Source organism: Dipodomys ordii, unplaced genomic scaffold (genome assembly GCF_000151885.1).
Source record: "Dipodomys ordii isolate 6190 unplaced genomic scaffold, Dord_2.0 Scaffold9, whole genome shotgun sequence".
Taxonomy (NCBI): Eukaryota; Metazoa; Chordata; class Mammalia; order Rodentia; family Heteromyidae; genus Dipodomys; species Dipodomys ordii.
Genome location: NW_012267225.1, coordinates 7,921,113 through 7,939,871, shown reverse-complemented (window position 1 = coordinate 7,939,871; position 18,759 = coordinate 7,921,113). Strand labels below are relative to the sequence as shown.

Sequence of the window (18,759 nt, the reverse complement as noted above, 5' to 3'; positions counted from 1 at the left end):
TGGCCTGTGAAGCCACCCCCATGTGTCTCTTTTTGCTTAGGTCTCTTGGGCATAGGGTACGCTGTCATTTTGCAGAATGACTGTATTTATTTCCCCAAGGTTTTGGATACATTCAGAGAACATTTAAATCACATGAAAGGGAAAAAGATGAAATAATTTAGAAAGCAGCAGATCTTAGTCTTGTCGCCTCATTTAAATTTTCAGAGAAAAAAATCTTCTGGATAAAAATTGTCAACATTTTGGGGAGCTTTTGTCATACTCGAGTTAGGGTAGAATTACTGACTACATCATCTTTGTGTCTTGCCTGATCTGAAAGATGGGAGAATTCTGCCTGATTGGTACAAGCAGAATAAAGCCAGACCGTGGGCTAAAGAATATGTCTGCGGATAACTGGACTCATTTTTTATGATTTTATTTGCTTTATGAATTACCTTTATGGCAAGTTTTGTTCTCAACCTCATCACAGAAAGGCCTTTGCAGCATCCTGCAGTTTGGAATACAAACGCCATTCAGTGTTCAGGGAAGTGTGTTGATTAATCACAACTTCCTTACATGACTGCTATGTCTATGTGTTATAATTACTACTTTGCATTTTCCAGTTTTAATTATTCCTGGGAGCACTTAGAAAATTCGTCAGAGGTTTGAGGTTCAGTGAATCTTAATTCTGTCACTTGAAAACATGCATAGGATGGTAAAGAAAGAAAGTGTATAAAATTCCCTGCTAGCTATTGGGACTGACTGAGAATTCAAGGAGAAAAGTGAGGTTTGAAGATAAATAGCATGAATACAGCAGGTTCTCTATACATAGCAGTCCTTTTCCTTTCTACTTTGAATTAATAAAAAGTGTCTGATGTGGATGTCATTTAATTCTTCGTCAATTGGCATTGGACTACTTATTTCACTAGTCATGAGACACCAAGAGTTCTACTTAGTCACACATGTGACTTTCGTCTGGTGAAGGAAACTTCTATCTCCCCCCATAAAAAAAGTTGCTTTAAGGAATCCAATGCATACCAGGGAAATAGATGGAGAAATATACCACAAAATATTAACAAATTAAAACCATCAATATCTCCAATGAATAGCATATTACAGCCGAGGTAGGATCCAAAAACCGTTTAATGTATTCACAAATCTAATTATTGTGTCTTACTACCATCAGAATGGGAAACGGGAAAAAGTAAATAGCTATCATATGGACATTTAAACACAATCACACATCTGTTCATTGTAGTAAGTTAGAGATGGAAGGTCCCTCCATGAAATAGAAGCTTCCTCCAGACCTTCTCCATCACGTAGTCTCTCTGTGCATGTGTTCTTTGCTTTTAGCACTTTTAGAATTAAAATGTGAGCTGGAAAAGCCACTGTTCACTGTAAATTATTCAGTTAGATTTTTTTTATCTACTAGCAAGAAGCAGTTGCAGAATAAAACTTATAACTGGGTCCTCTGACATTAGTCTGATAAAACATGATAGACCTAGGAAGAATGCTAATGAAAGATGAGCAAACCCCTTTCACAGAAAACTACAGCACATAGAGGAAGAAACCAAAATGATGCCCAAACAGAAAGAATCCCCTTTTTATTCCCAGAGGCTCTTCAGTACAGAGGACTCTGTTTTCAAATCACTCTGCAGATCAGTTGGAAATCAGTGCATTTCAGTTGAGATCCAAGTGGGCTTTCTTTCTGTGACCTTGAAAACTGAGAAAGCTGGTTCTCACCGTTACAGGAAATGAAGCCTACCACAAGCAAACTCAGCCTTGAGGAAAAGAGCAAAGCGAACGTCTTCGACTGCTGGATGTCAATGTTTGTTTTAATGTTACAATAACCAAGACAGGTTGGCTTTAGCCACGTAGATGGGAAAATAGCTTGAGATCCAGTAGAGTTCCTTGTTAGATCCACTTGGCAAATTTGTAACTGGCAGTTTAGTTGGGAAAAGGGGTTATCTTCTTAGAATTGGTGCTGGGTCCGATGTCAGGTCTTCCTACACTAAAAATTCATACCGTGTGTGTTGGAGTGTTCTCAGATAACAGGAAAGAATAATGAATTTCCTAAAAAAATATATAGGAATATTGTTTCCTGGCCAACCTCCCCACCCCCTGCCAATACTCCAATCAAGAAAACTGAGAATTCTAGAGCTGCCATTATGATTACCAGTAGGAGAGTTGAAGAGGCAAACCCATGCTGAGAGTTGACTTTGGGTGTGTGTATGCAACCCAGTACCTCATACCTGAAAAGCACAAAGCACTCCCACACAAGACTGGAACAAATGCTTTCTAAGGCTGGATATTTGGGTGTCCAAAAGCACATGAGAAGGAGTTTCTTCCTGGCAGGCCTGAGAGGAGTGTGGATTCAAACAGTGCTCAACACTCCTCCACACCCACCAGCACAGCGGAAATCAACACCGCCCGTGACACCAGATCCCGGGAAAGATGGAAAGCCAGTGAAACACATTCACTGCTGACAAGAGCCTACGTTTAGGGACCCCTTTGAGAAACCATTTGGCAGAATCTATGGTAGCCAAGTATTCATGAATCTGTGACCTCATAATTTCGCTCCTGGAATTACATACCCAATAGAAGACGTATTCATCAAAAAGGCAGACAAGATGGTTGACTGCCGAATTCTTTATCCTAGCCCCCACATCAGTGGCAGCCCCAACACTTACCAACCAATGAACAAATCTGCTGCCTGTGCTATCTTCATAAAATGGGATCTCGGAAGCGTCAGGAATGAATTTCCTTTCATTGTGCAATGCAGTATGATGAATCTTACAAACTTACAGCCCGCTAAGGAAGCCAAACACAGAAGATAAAATGTTCTTCTTTACAAAAAAAATCAATAAACCAAATCAAACCAGCAGGCATAAAATAATAACTATCTTTTGGGAAGATGCAAGGACAGCAGCTTCTAGATCTGGGTCTGGTTCTGCTCTTTATTTAGTATCTGTTACATTCAGGAAACAACAACAACTGTAGTCCTTCCAAATAATAATTTCACCTAAAAATTCCACACGATTTCATGATATTTTGGAACAGAGTACAGAATCTGCAAGACCTGCAGCCCCTTCCCCACCCCGCCATCTTAATACCAAACAACATGTGTGGTCAGGATGACTCACGGGATAGTATTTCATTTTGGACTTTTCTCTGTTGTATTACTGTGAAATTTAATGACAGGGTAATAATGGGTCACAGTCGTGCTTTAAGTCTTCCCATTGCTATTCTTATACTACAACTGAAAAACTTTGAACTCACGACACATGTCTTAGAGTTGTCACATACTTATCTCAGAATACATCTACAAAAACATACTACTCAGTGTCCAAAAGCACACTACACACTAAATAATATTTGATTATGTAAGAATCTCTAGGTGAATTGTATCATTTACTCAAGTTCTTTTGTTATCAACATCTTCTAGGTGCTAGCATAGGATAGCACCTGTCATAAAGGGAATAAGGGAATCCCAAATTAAAGATTAAACAGTTAAAGAGAAAGGCGTGACATACCTTGGATTGATTGACCATTGGGTCAGAATCCCGAGTTCAAATTCCCACTCCACCATGGACTCATGGTGTGCCTTGGTTGTTGTGAACTTTGTGTCACTGTTTCCTTGCTGACGACCGACAGTAAGATGACACATAAAGTGTGCATGTAAACCCTCAAAGCCTGCCACTAAGTACAGTTGTCTTATCTGAAATTTTACCTAAAATGTTTTGATTTCCCATGATCATCAATCACCGTCTGAAAAAAATGTACATGAAAAAATCCCAGGAAGAAATAATTCATAAATCTTCAAGTGCAGTCTATGGTGAATAACATGATGAAGTCTCATACCATCCTACTTCATCCTGCCCAGGACTTGATGCTGGTATATCCATGCTATATATACTACCCCGCCTTTAGTCACTTGATAGCTATCAGATTAACTGTCCCAGTGTGTCGGTACCAGTAAACCTTGTTTTACTCAATAATGGCCATTGAATGCCACACTGAGATGCCGAGGTGACCCCAGGACATAAGCATGGAAGGACAGATCATCTCTGTCACTAAGTGGACATGTAGGAAAAATAAGACATACAAGAGAAATAATGTAGATCACTATCCATGGGTGTAGGCATCCGATGGGGGGGTGGGCTAGCCGGGACCATGGCAGCTACTTGACCTCTACCTGTCATTGTAATAGAATTCTGCATCTCAGACAGGCAAATGACAAAGCTGAACAATTAGAAACAAGCACTAACAATTTTTTAAATGGTTTGTTTCTGTATGCCCCAAATATGTAATTAAAATGTGAATGGAAAATAAGGATGTTATATAAATTACCTGCCTTTCATACAATGGAATCACTTAGAATTACTTTTTAAAATTGATCTGTTAACCCTGACAAATCAAGTGGGCATTAAAATGATTATTGCCCTTAAGAGCAGCTTTTGCTTTGATTTGTAAAAAAAGATCATCCTTCTTGGGAGTGTTAATATGATACAACATTTGATGTAGTTTCCTACAAATATGGAAACGTGTATCTCTTCTCACATAGTAGAATCAATACATTTCTTTACTATAGTTGGATAATAAAGTTATTTGAAAAAAAGTGTTCATGTGTCTTATTTATTTTGTGGATTGGGTGATGGTTTAGGTTCTGAAATGAGTCAAATTTTTTGTGAATTTTATGTTGTCCTCCTTCATTTCCTCCATTGAGATCATTCTGCCCTACACTGTTTGCAGAGATTTAGTTAAATGGCTATTGTTAATGTTAATAAGAGACGTGTCATGAAATCGCTCTGCATCACAGATTGGTTGCAGCTTCATTGTACTTTGGGCTGTGGACCGTTTGTCTTGTCCTGCGTGTAGCTAACCACTCACCCATATATTTGTTATCATTAATAAGCCTTCCTGGAAATGGAGCAGAGTCTGCTCTGTTATTACTACTAATGCTCTCCAGAATTATAATTCTCTCCAGACTAAAGACCTGTTTCTTCTTCATACAATACATCACTAAAGAGCTTCACCTAGGGCTGATGAGTGTTAATTATGTCTCTTGATTACAAAATCTTTTTTCTGGCACATTCCACCATGTTTGTCTTTATTGATGTGCTCTGTGTGTGTGTGTGTATGTGTTCATTCATGCAGGTGGAAATGTGTCACTTTAGAAGGGAAATGTAATGCCATAATGTATTTTTGATCATCATTGCTATCACCCATATATGATGCATTTTTTTCTAATAAATATAGAGAGGAAATCATTTTTACGTTTTATTGAATTATTTTTTTCTTACAACATGATAAGTATAAGAATTTTATTTTTGTTTTAAAGAGAGAAAAGTACACGGTAGCTGTATTATCTCAGGCGACCTGTGTGGCTCCATTTCACCCCAGAACACAAAAAGATGGACTCATCATCCGATTGGCTTAATGTTTCAAATGTTGAACTTCACAACTTGAACATGTATCATGGAATCTAAGCCTTTCCTTTCAGCAAACAATTCCTTCCTAAATAATAATAGCTTGTTTTTAAGATACAAAAAGGATGTAGGTTTAGAATATCTATTTTTTGGAGACTAAATAGATTTCCAAAGAAGCTAACACATTGTGTTTTAAGTAACCCATTGACTTTACAAGGGCCTCAGAAAATACCACTTATATATTTAGGTTGATATTTTTAATATTTATGGCATTAAAAATCATCATTCTGTATGTTGCATTTTTATGCACCTGGCTTTCTAAAACTTGCTTATTAAGGGGTGGAAATTTTTATGGATAACCCCCAAGATTTCCCCCTAAGGGAAAAATGCAACAAGTTAACTTACACTCAGTCTGGGGTGCCTCATTTCCACAGGGCACTCATCTTTCATTCTAGAGAAGGGGTGAGTTATAGAAACTCCACTGAGACTGAGTGTCTCCTCTGTGTTTGAGTTTATCCGTCCTATCCATCTGTCACTATAGAAGGTGGTCTTTGTGGACATATGATTTTAGTCTGTTTACACTGTAGATATAGTCACTTTTGTTTTCTTTCTTTTTTATGTTTTTTTTTACAAGAGTCTCTTTAAAATTGATTTGATCCTCATTTATGTTCAAAATTATTTGACAATGCATGCTTTTTTGGTCTATATTGTGAAAATTTATGTAATGCTTGATAGAATGAGGTAAGAGACTTTAACTTTAAATGTTGTGAGGGAAGTTGTAATTTGATATTACGTGTCTCCAAATCGATCTTTCTAACCACAGAGAGCTTTTTCTTAGTGGTGGTAAGATCAGGAGCCCTGCTTACATATTTTGGGTTATGATTATTTTGCATATTTGTTGCATGTCTAGCTTGATGCCTTTTGAAGCTTTAATTACTGAAATTAATTGAGAGTTTTTGTTTGGTGATATTAAACGTTGATAATTAAGCATTTAAATACTGTTTGTAATCTTTTAGAAGTGAAGTAGCTTTGGATCACATTTCAGTTGATATGAATGACATTGAAACATTGCTTGGTGTTTTCTATACTTAAAAAAATTTATTTTGGCTTTTTCTTTCCACAGCAAGTTGATGTGGAAAAATGGGTATGTGTTTCCATGTATTTACAAAGCAATTGTGGTTTTAAAAAAATGCATGTTTGCTGTTGCCTCTAATCTTTTATTTTGCTTCCTACTGTGGCTTCTACTATTAGCATTTGAACTAACTGCTCTGGGGTAATGAACAAATGGTTTTCAGATCTCCATTTAGAATCTTACATGTTTCTGGTTCTGTTAGAATACTCCCCTTTTCCAGAGCCTTATAGTTTTATATAACTGGATGAAGTTGTAAAAATTATGATGTGCTTCCAGCCAACAGGAAGGCTTTTACTATTAATTCTCTATATGTTTTGCCAAAAAAAAAAAGGGTAAGTATTTAATTTTGAAATTCTACTGCTTAGCCTTGCCATGTGCTCTAGGAGGAGGCGGGCTTGCCCTTGGTTCCTGTTGTCTTCCGTGGGCAGATGAACCTGCATCCTGCGGGGCAGGGCAGCCATGAGCTGAGGCTGAGGGGCAGGCCCCCTTCCTCAGACATCAGAACTCTTCCTTAGCTGCAGTTTCTCGATCCAGGAAGAAAAAAAGAGCAAGATTAACAAAGGAAAGAGAGAGAGAGGGAGAGAGAGAGAGAGAGAGAGAGAGTGAGAGAGAGAGAGAGAGAGGAGAGAGGGAGGGAAGGGAGAGAGGGGGAGGCAGGGAGGCAGGGAGGGAGGGAGAGGGACAAAAAGGGGAGGAAATGAAAATCTCACCTTGACAGATATCCCTACTTCACATTTTCCCCAAGAGTACCAGCAATTTAAACCTATCCTCTCGTGGTGTCGCTTCATGTCCCTAGGCTTTGCGACTTCAAAGGAGGAGTCAGGAGAGACCCACTGGGCTGGACTGGCGATTCCATTTGCCTTCATTCAGTAGCCACCTGGTCTTGGGACCCAGTCTTTTATTTTTAGTGCTAAGATGTGAGAGGTAATTAGGGCACGATTTATTAATAATTAATTTTTATTTAGTAATTTATGTTTGACCTCAGCAGGTGACCCTGGGGTTGTGTTTTGGCAGGCCCAGGCTCACATGCAGGGCTTCTTGGTGGTGGTAGAGGTGACTGTGATCCAGTTCTTTGGTGCAGGGTTTGGGGAATTTTGTTCCCATCCCAGCTGCCTTTCAGGCCTGAGCAGGAAGGGACCCCAAACTGTAGAACCCACTTGGCTTTTTGCATCTTCTGAGCTTGTTTACATTTCTTTCAGTCCTTCATCCTGGGGTCCCGAGGAGCATTCAATAACCTCGGCTGAAGACTTGAAAATCCTTGTCACACTTAAATATAGATGGAAATTACATGTGTAAGACAGTGAAACGGACTTCCGTATGGGTTTTATAACACAAGTCTAGATAGCTCCCTAAGAGATGAATCTCCATGTTTTTCTTCCCTCCTTTCTCTAGGTTCTTCCTTCTCCTCTCCCCTTTCCTTCTCCCTCTCCTCCCTCTCCCTGTCTCCTCCTTCCTCCCCTCCTCCCTTCAGCCTCTTTTCCTCCCTTCATCAAGGTCTGTTTATGGAATGTTTGTATTTGCTTAAACCTAAGACCACTGACTTATCAAATGCTGCTCTTCACACTTTGAAGGAGACTATCTCTGAGTCTTGGGCTCACAGTAATGAACTGTTTTGTTTTTTTTTTTTCCATTGACTCTGTCTCCATCCACTTTTTCACCTGTCACATTGGTTTCCAACATAGAAGCCTGAAATTTCAGATCGTGGGTGGGGCTACTGAAAGAACGAAATGGACTGTGTGGCTGTCACATGAGAGACCTGCTGCAGCGAATGGTGTCTCTTATTCAGCTCTCTAGACAGATATTGTAATCGTTAAGACATACATTTATTTTGGGTGTTGACACATTTTCACAAGCGACTACTATCACGGGACATTCTATGAAATGCTTTCATGGTATGGAGATTCAGTCATGTTTGAACATTATGCCAATATACATCTCTACACTCCAGGGTTCAGCCATGTGCCAGTCAACTCACCTCAGCCCTGAGTTTTGAAAATGCAATGTTGTTTTCTTCTCATTAGGTATTTTGTCATCTGTGGACTTCTCTTTGGAATAGAGCCAGGAAGCTTGAGGAGATCTAGGGAGAAAAGAGGAAAGATGGATGTACATAATGTGTGCATCTGTGTGTATGTGCGTGTGTGTATATGTACCCTGGGGCACAAGTCCTAGGGCTTGTACTCAGGGCCTGAGCTCTTCACTGTTTCACTCAAGGCTGGGGCTTTACCACTTGAACCATACCACCACTGCTGACTTTTTGGTGGTTAATTGGAGAGAAGAGTCATGGGATATTTTTTCTGCCTTTGGTCTGGCTTTGAATCTTGATTCTCAGATCTCAGTCTCTCAGGTAGCTAGGATTACAGGAATGAGCCACCAGTGCCAGGCCATAATGCTTTGTAGAAGAAAAAGTGGGGCTGTTTGTGTTCATGAGAAGAGACCATGTGACTTTAAGGGGAAAAGAGAAACTCTTTTCTGAGTTTTCTTTGGAGTTTGCCTGGCACAGTCTGCAGAGTCTAAGGAATTTTCACTTTGCATGAAAGCTGAGCAGCGCATTGTTGGGCCTTATTAAACACACTGGGATGGCTCTGTCTGGCAGCCTTCAGAAGCAGAGGGGGACACAAAGGAGCTTTTGCTCATGATGCATTTTCAGGGTGATGTTAAGATCGTCTCCTTCTCCATGCTTGGAGAAGTCGTGACGGGAGTCACGCACTGCGGTGGGGCAGCATGCGGTCACCAATGATGGAGCTAATGAGAGAACATTCTGGAACAGTGTTGCTTGCTCCGGCATTCCTGTGGCATGTAGAGTTAGTACTGAGTGTTGTTACAGCAACACGGGAACCTCTTTGAATGCTTACTGTTTGACATGGCTCCATTGGGGAAGATGGAGTATTGATAAGTAATAGATCGTTTAAACAAAGCTTTGAAATGATTCATATTTAATATTTTCTCTCTTTTCCTTGTGTCCCTACAGAAATTCATGATGAAGGTAAGACATTGGATCACCTTCCTCTCTCCCTCTCTTCCCCCCCTTTATATATATACATACATACATACATACATAGTGCTTTGTACATTACAACTACACATATTTAGCCTTTTTTTGCATTCCTGCCCTTTTCACACTTTAAAGTTTAAAAAAAGACTAAATCTTTAAAATATAATTAATCATGTGTAGACTTTCCAACATTTGCCACTTTGAGGTCATGTTGTAATATATTTAGTGTATTTAGCTAGCATTAGGAATTTCTCCCATTAAAAGAATCTTTTTGCATGACCATCTGTTAGCACACTCACCCTGGGGTGATGTGAGCTATTTCATGGCTCTGTACTCTTGCATAAATGTAAAGGAACCTACACAAGGTATACAAGGAAAGGAACCAATAAACTACACTAGTAGTTTTCAACTTTTAGAGTTGTTCTAGAAGTGAAAATAATTTGGCCCTGGAAACTTCCATTGAGAGGAGAGGAATTAAGAGGAGAGAGATAAGTCTCTTGGATTTGTTGCCTGGGCTGACTTTGAACTAGATCCTCAGACCTCAGCTTCTTGAGTAGCTAGGAAGCGTCATTTATCTTTTGCTTAAGCTTTTCCTTAAGAAACAGTAGAGAAAGATATTTATTTTTCGTTAGCCAAGAATTGCTGCATTTGATTTATGAACCGAAAGATGTCATTCTCAATGATAGGAGCTTGGAGCAATGTTGGTGCAAATTCTGTCTGCACACCAGAGTGCTCTTGCTGATCCTGGGTTCCTCACGAATGCCCCCATCCTCACCTTTACAAAAGTCTGCACCCAGTGCAATCTGGGAATCTCCAGTACCTCTTCCCTATTCAGAAGGGATTGGGCAGTTTGGCTCAATGGCAGAAGTATTTCTTTGAAGCCACATATGGACAAAGCCATGGAATATCTTCCAAACTTGTATAGAATACCAGCTGTTATCAGATGGTAAGGAAAGGAAATTGTGCATTAAATTAGATGTATCATGACCCAGGTTTTTTTTTTTTCTTGTGCTGGTATTGTCAATAGCAGGTAAGCATTGATCTGTGTTCATTCTTTGCAAGTCTTAATAAACGATGAAATTGGGTTTGAAAAGAAAAATCAGTTTTTCTCTTTTAAATTTCCATTTGCTATTTTCCTTTTTATCATCTTATCCTTCTCTCAGTCCTCCAAACAATGCAGTGTTAATTTCCTTTTGAGAACATCCAAAGTGGTTTCTTTAGCTCTGTTCACATAAAAATCCGTACAGGTAGATAGTGCAGGTCACTTAAATCCAAAGTGTTAAGGGCCAAAAATAATTAATTAGGCTCTGGTTTTCTTTTAATGGGAAGGCCAGGAGCCAACGGCTGATTTTCCTACCTACACTGGAAGATCTTGGAAGGTGCACATCTGATTAAGTGCATACACTCATCATTTGGGCCATTTCATCAGAAAAAGATGCTGAATTGTATTGTTTTTGACCTTTCAGTCCTAATTTGGTCTTAGAGTTTTACACATGCAAAGGCCTTGCTGAGCAGCATAGCTGCAGGCAGATGCCTCTGCTTGTGAGAGAGAACCGGGCTCTGCTTGGTGCTGACTAATGAGGTGCTGGGACTCTGCAAAGCCTCATCTGTCCTCCCCCCCCCCACCACCACCGAGACCTGTGGGTTAGACCCAATCACAAGTGAGCCATCCAGGGTCACGTGGCCATCTGGACAGCACTCGGCTGGTTCTGTCCAGCATGTTGACTTTGTATCAATAAGCAGCTGGGAAGAATAAAAATGTCTGAGGTCTGGAGGTGGTGAGATTCACTTCAGATCTTAGGAAGACTCAACCACTGACTCCATGTTTATTTTTGTGCTTCTCGTATGTCAGGAGTTCAGCTAGGTACTTCAAGGCAGGGGTGACCAGGTCTCCTGCTTCACGGAGATTATTGTACGTAAATTGTTAGAAGCTCTGGTACTTATGAGAGCCAGATGGAACACGAGCGCACAGTAGAGACTTCATTTAGAATTGTGCTCCAGCTCCAGAAACCTTTGCATGACTGTTTGCTTTTGGGATAGTTTTTTTTTTACTTTATTCTTTCCTGTTAAACTTTCTTCCAGACTGTGTGACACCAAGGTTGCTCATCTGGACTTTAATCTTCTTTCTGATTTTGTCCATGCAGACAGCTCAGGGTGGTGGCCATCGGACCCTCCTCTATGGACACGCCATATTGCTCCGCCACTCCTACAGTGGCATGGTGAGTGGACACAGGGCGTCCTTCACGCGGTCGGGGGGTTGGGGGGGAGGGCCCCGTGTGGGGCTTTGTGGGGCATAGCTGTTCAACAATGCTGTCCCTGAGCTCTGATAGATGAGCTTCTTCATGTTTCTGGGCTCTACTGAGTCCTCTCATTTACAAGATGCAGTTTAACTTAGACTGTGGTTGTTTTCTGCTTTATGATTATGTGAGTGTTAGTTTTAATAACTTACTTTGGATAGGGCCATTTTAAGAAGAGAGAAGTTTTGGAGTCACATAAGAAGTGTTTTGCTTTTCTGGCTTTAAGTTATTCATTTATCAAAGAACCCAAATTTCTTTCTTAAACACAAGATAAAATATTGTCTGTGAGCTCTAATGTCAGTTCTACCCATTCACACCCTTTCCTTCTCTTTCATTTTACACCTCATCTCCTTCTTTCATTAGTGATCCTTTGGGCTCCTCAGGCAGTTTCTCCTTCTCTATAACACACGCACACACACACGCCCGTACGCATGCACACACAAACTTTTTTATTAGTATACATTATTTGTAAAGAGGGGCATTTGAAAAATATATTTCAATAAATCATACCCCCTCTATGACTCTGCCCCTCTTCCCAATATTTTTAAAAGTAACATACAGAGATGTATATTATGTATTTTTTAAATGCTGTGTTTTGACATCATGTACCTAAGATACATAAAAGTTTTACTTCATTTACTTACATACTTTATTAACGCTTAAAACTACTGACTTTATTTTATAAAATTTGGAAGGTATAGAAGAAAAAATGTTTTAATCATATGAATAAGAGAAGCTGTAAAACTTGGAAATATTTCAACTTTTTTTTCCTGTTTTAAATTTCTGACATAATTGAGGTCTTACAGGACCAAACTTATCTCTTGGTTTTGTTTACATTTAATCACAGCATGAGCATTTCCTTGTCATTTAATTTTTCATTAGCATAATTTTAGTGATTACATTATAGTTCAATATCTGGAAGCATAATATAATTGATGATCATTTGTTTTAAAAAAAGAAGATAAATCCTGTGGCATATAAATCTCTTTTGAGTAAGAGACCTGTCTTAATACAAAATCCATCACACAGACAGACAGACAGACAGACAGACAGACACACACACACACACAAACACACTGTTCCTTTCAGTCATGAGTATTGATGTAATGATTCAATTTAAGGTGCCGGAGAGAAGTTGGGAAGGGTGTAGGCATGACTTCAGTTATGGTTTAACAATATAATTTTCATTTCTGTGCTATATCACATATATAGGTCAAAGAAGAAAGTGATTATCATGTAATAAGTATAGAAGAAAATCTGAAATACCACTTGATACCCATTGTATTGTTTTCTTTTTCTGTGTATGTATCAGGGTTGGAGTAAGGCTTGAACTCAAGGCCTTGTACACTGTGCTAGGCTTGCTCACAGCTAGCGTTCTACCACTTGAACCGTGCCTACCTAGTTGGTATTTTCTGGTAAATTGAAGATGGAACCTTGCAAGATTTTTCTGCCCCAGCTGACTTTGAACTGTGATCCTTCAGGTCTCTTCCACCTCCTGAGTGGCTGGAATTACAGGCGTGAGCCATGGCACCTGGTTTTAATGCCTGTTAATTAACTGAAGCATTGATGATTAATTTTCCCAATGAAAAGAATAGCAACACTGAATCAATAACCAATGCCACACATTTAAAATGCATAAACTGATCTTGGTAACATTAACACTAATAAATAAATAAGACATTTAATCTGCTATTGCTAGGTAATTTTGTTCTGGACTTCTTGGCTGATGTGGAAGATACAAAATAAATAAAAATAAAGTATAAAAAGTTAAGTAATACCATTTGAGAGAGTGACTTGGGTACAAGACAGATATAAAATTTGAACAAGATGATTACATATTAAAGTTTCATGAAAATCTGTTTTTGACAGCATATCAAACCGTATGACTTGCGTAGAACAACCCACATGAACTAGGAGATGTATTAAGAGAACGAATCTGTCTATAGCTCTGTATGTATTAGATGAGTTTGAGGCTGGATTTGGTGTTTAGGTCTGCATTCAGTCTTACTTTGCCCCATGCTGGCCAGCCTGGGCTACTTTCCTGAACCTCTTTAAGCTTGTGCCTGTGTCTGAAATTTCATCCATCCATTCACTAAGTACTGCTTAGCATCCTGGTCTAGGCACATAATATAGTCATGAATAAGACCAGTGCCTTGCATTTGTGGACCGTCCGATGCTTGGTAGATTAATTATACCATCCATCTCTGTGTTGTGAAGGTGAGAAGTGACTAGTGACAATGCCTGCTGCTGTATGACTGACAAGTGCTATGGAATTCTTGTTACTAGGCACCTCTTTTTGCCTGCAAAGTCTGAGGACCGTCAAACTGTGGCTTTGTCTCAACTAGAGACAGGCTGCATGTTTTTAAAAGTCTCCTTAAGCAGTTGTTCAAAGAGGTTTCAGTTCCACCTGCCAGTTTACAAGTCCAGGGCATCTGGATCATTCCATCACTCTCCTCCATCTCCCCCTACCCTACCGGTCCCTTCAATGTACCTGCTTCTGTTTTTATGTAAAGATGTTGACTATAATGACTGCATTCCCCCACCCTTCCTCTCTCCATCTGTCCTCCCTCCCTTTGGCGTTCTTCTCCCCCCCCCCACAAGATAGGAGTCAGCTTTCTGCTATAGGTCTTGTTGAACCCTAAGTTCAAAGGAGTTAGGTTAGTGCAGTCCTCTTCTGGGAATGTCCTGGTATAGTCAGTTAGAGTACACATGTGCAGAACCAAATCCTGTAGACCCCGGGATCAGCGAGGACTGCAAGTTTCAAGTCAGACCCTTGACAGGTTGAGATCGATCAGCCCGCTGTCTGTCAAGGTGGGAGTCACTGTTGGTGGCCAATGGGCAGAATGAGGCTGTCCAGGTCCATTTGACTCCCTATCCCCAGGCACTGAGCCACTGTGCCAGCCCCTGGCCCTGTGGGTTCCTCTCCTTCCTCATACTAACACCCGTTTAGCTGGATGCGAGGAGCTCTGGAGCCTTTTCATGAACCGTCCAGGACTCTGGGAGTAACTCCCTGTCCCCGCTTGTCTGGTCTTCCCTGAAGGCTCCCTGGTTGTTCCCGTGATGCTGAGCTCCTTGGCACAGATGGTTGTATATCTTACTTCAGCTTGCATTCTCGTTGGCATAGCGCGTCACAAGGTATCTGCAGCTCCAGAAGGCTAGGAGGAGTCGACCTCAACTTCCTATCTGAGAACAGATCTTTAGGAACACCCAAAGGAGCGATGGTGTGGCTAGTCTGACGTCTCTTGGGGAAGGGCACACATGTGGAGGCATGGTGAACCCCATTTTCACAAGCGGCCATGCTGCTAGTGAAATAAACTCTGGGTAGATGTCAAAGAGTTTAAAAACAAGTTTTAAAGTGAAAACAGAATGCAAAGATAAGTAGGTAGATTTTTCTGCTTTTAATAAAAAGACTAATCAGCGGAGATAGATAGACATCCAGCTCCTTGTTGGAATAAGGCTCCGATGTGACTAGAAACACTTCATGACGACTGCCAATTCTGTATTTATTTATTTATTTTTTAGTATTTGTGCTGTCTGTCAACCTCCCGGTCCTCAACTGACAAGCTGGCTTTTGACGTGGGCTTGCAAGAGGATACCACAGGTGAGCGGCTCGTGCTGAGGTGAATCTGTGTGTGGAGAGCCCGGGCAGAGAGTGCTGCGTGGAGCCCGGATGGAGAGCACCGCCAACAGGATCAGAAATACATTTAGCTGAGTGGCTTTGTTTATATCTGTACTGGAGTTTGAACCCAGGACATGGGTGTTGTCCTGAGGCTGATGCTCTACCACTTGAGCCACAGCTCCATTTACAGCTTTTTTTTTTTTGCTGGTTAACTGCATATCAGAGTCTCACAGACTTTCCTGCCTAGGCTGGCTTTGAATGGCGATCCTCAGATCTCAGCCTTCTGAGAAGTTAGGATAATAGGTGTGAGCTCCCAGCGCCTGGCATTGTTTCATAATTTTGGAAGCACAAATGTCTGTGAGTGTATGCTTTTAGAAAACCACAAGAAGAGAGTACAAACTTGTGTTCTTGGTTCTCTGAAGAATTTACATTTACTTTAGGGACCGTTGTACGAACTGACTATGTAGTCTTTTATCTTTTACAATCTTGTACAAGCCTACATGGTTCTCTTTTTCTTTCTTGATGTTTCCCAAGCTACTAAAGCATAAATGGGCAAATAGTGAGCATACTATACATGTCTGGTTGAAGGACCACGTACAACTTTTAACAATGTAGGGGAACAGAGATAAGGAATTTCATCAGGTGACATGCACATGAGACTGTAGGAAAAGTAGCTCAATGCACAGATAATAAGAAGCATGCTTAAGGAATGTTATTGGATTGCTCATTTAATCATTCATGCAAGTTTAATTTTTATTAAGTGGCTATAATATACCAGCAAGGGGCTGGTGGATCAAAGCACATAGCAACTCTACTGTTGAAGAACTTGCATTCTGGCATTGAGGAATTAGTCAAGAAAAAGAATTAACTTCTGGAAAATGGCAAAGCTGGTGAAGGGGAGAGAAGGAGAATTCTTAGAGCACAGACAATATGAGAGCCTCATTGCCATGGCTAGTGAACGCTTCCATGAGGGTTTGCCTGGGAGTCATGAGCAGATTGAAGTGGTTTGTTTACACTTCTATCTGTGGAGACATGACCAGGCACAAGGAAGGACATGCGGCCGAGCTTTTGCCTGAGTTGTTCTATAAGAAAGTATTTAAGGCATAGTCACAGGCTTTTATTTCATTGTACCCTTCTGTAGTCAGCTTCTGATATTTTACTGAGATCCAGAGAAATTAGCACATTTTAACATAACAAAAATGGGGCAAACAAAGGGAATGGGATAGTAGGATTTTTAGGTAGTTACCCAGTGTCTTCCTTCTGAACCAGCCCCCACGTCATTTTGGAGTCAAGTGATGAAAGTCACAGAGCCCCGAGTGAACAGAGCAAAGGCATGTTGTTGGTTGCATGGGGCAGGAAGTCGATGTGGTTGAAGTGTGGCTCGGGTCTCACGTGAGTCTACACGGCTGTCCTCTGTCAACAGTTCTTAGCAGGAGGAAAGCTCCTAAGATGTCACAACCCATTTCCACGGGAAGAAACTTGGCCTCTCAGAATGTCTTCACCCTAAGCCATTCTTGGGCTGCGTTCTTTGTCTGCCATATTAATGATGCACAAAATGTCCTTTTCCTGCAGCCCACACAAATGGAATCATTGCCAAAAGAGATAGATCTGGAGTTAAAAAACAAAATGCTCAGGTGTGTCTCTGTCTCCCCCAACTCCGCAGGTGAGGCGTGCTGGTGGACCATCCACCCCGCCTCCAAGCAGCGGTCAGAAGGAGAGAAGGTCCGCGTGGGAGATGACCTCATCTTGGTCAGCGTGTCCTCGGAGAGGTACTTGGTAAGTGCGGCCGGCAGTCCCGAGGGTGTGGCACTGCGGTGAACTGATTCTGCCAAACTCCGAATTGAACAGGAAAGGGAATTTGCATCTAGACAAGCAAAGCTTGGAAAATCACGTGTGGTCAGAGTTGGGACTGTGGCTGTGCAGGTCTGGGTAGGCCCGAGTCCTCCTGACCTTGGGTGGGTGGGGGGGCGTGTTCACCAGGCCCACAGCGCCCTCTCTGGGATCCGCTTCCTAATAGAGTGGGAATATTCCACTGTGTGTCCTTTGAGTCCCCGGGGCTGCTCTGTGGAACTGTGACTGAAGATCTTGATCTTTACGGAACCGGTTTATTACCGGAGAGACTCTCATCACGCAGGTGGAATCTCAAGGTTTGTCACCTACAATTGCATTCTCTCCCCAGGTTGGGCTGGCAATGGGAGAATGAAAGCAGGAGTGGGTATTGGCTGTTGGGTGTACTTCTGGTTTTGGTGTTTCCGTGGAACACATCTAGTAAGTTACAGTTCTGCTAAAGAATAGGGCTGTGCAATGTTCATAAAAGGTTGCAATCTGTGGAAGTGCATGATACTCTTTGGACTTCAGAAAGGAATCAAACACACAACAGGGGCATGGCAGGCCTGGCACTCATGTCTACCAGAAGGTCCCAGATGTGGTTGTGGGTGATGGCTGAAACAAAGCCAGAAGCAGTGTCCATGGCAGGAAGCTCATGCTAGGCAGGGCTTAGATGTCACCGAGTCAAAAGTGTTCTTTGTGCCTAAGCAGGCAGGGTGAGGGAAGTCACTGGTGCCCATCGTTTGATAAAAGGTGGGAAAGAGAGATAGAGGGAATGTTACAGGTGATCTTTTTGGGGGGTGGAGGGGCTTGTGAAAGGCAAGGTAAGAACAAGAAGAGAAAGAGGAGGAGGAAGAAGGAGAAAAAAATGCTTAAAATAAAGAAGTTGAAAAAATTTTAAGTCAAAACCAATTATCTGTGAAAAATAGTTTTTCTTTTATTAGCACTGGCTTTTCAGTCATTTGTGTCTGCTGACCTATGACTGGTTAGTGGCTGGACCATCTGACTTTGCGTTTCAGACATTCAAGTGACATTGCCTTGACTACAACCTACAGGAAGGCGCTGTGTGGTGGGGCGCCCCGACTGAACTGGACCTGGGGGTTTGAGGAACACAGAATACAGGGTCTTATCACGTAGCAAGGTTGTCAACTACAGGCCCACGTGCTGTCTTTTCTGGCTTTTGCTGTTTTCAGAGTCTACTATGAAACCCCATCTTAAGCCTCTTTCTAGGAACATTCGTCAAGAAAGCATGTTTATTTTTGCGCCGACTAGAAGCTTTGCCTTCTTTTAAAGAAGGCTTTGGGTAAGCAGCTTACATATAAGGGAAGCACACAGTGGAGGAAACAGGGCACGTGAATGTGAAGTCTCTGGTCCGTTCCACACTGAGCAGTTTAATTCATGTGAAATGTGAGATGTCAGGTTACCTGGGCTTGGGCTGCAGAAATGATTGGTCCAGGCAGACCAGCCACAGACTGCTGCTGGCCGCA

At 41.3% G+C, this 18,759-nt stretch overlaps 1 protein-coding gene across 1 annotated transcript in view; it reads left to right on the top strand.

Moving 5' to 3' along the window:
- The window catches only part of Ryr2 (ryanodine receptor 2 (cardiac)), a 294,371-nt gene that overhangs the window by 33,475 nt on the left and 242,137 nt on the right, over positions 1-18,759 (top strand). The window contains exons 4-8 of the mRNA XM_013009227.1: positions 6,529-6,549; positions 9,506-9,520; positions 11,674-11,748; positions 15,349-15,427; positions 17,109-17,221. Of these exons, the coding sequence (XP_012864681.1) occupies positions 6,529-6,549; positions 9,506-9,520; positions 11,674-11,748; positions 15,349-15,427; positions 17,109-17,221 (303 nt within the window). The remainder of the gene's footprint in view (positions 1-6,528; positions 6,550-9,505; positions 9,521-11,673; positions 11,749-15,348; positions 15,428-17,108; positions 17,222-18,759) is intronic.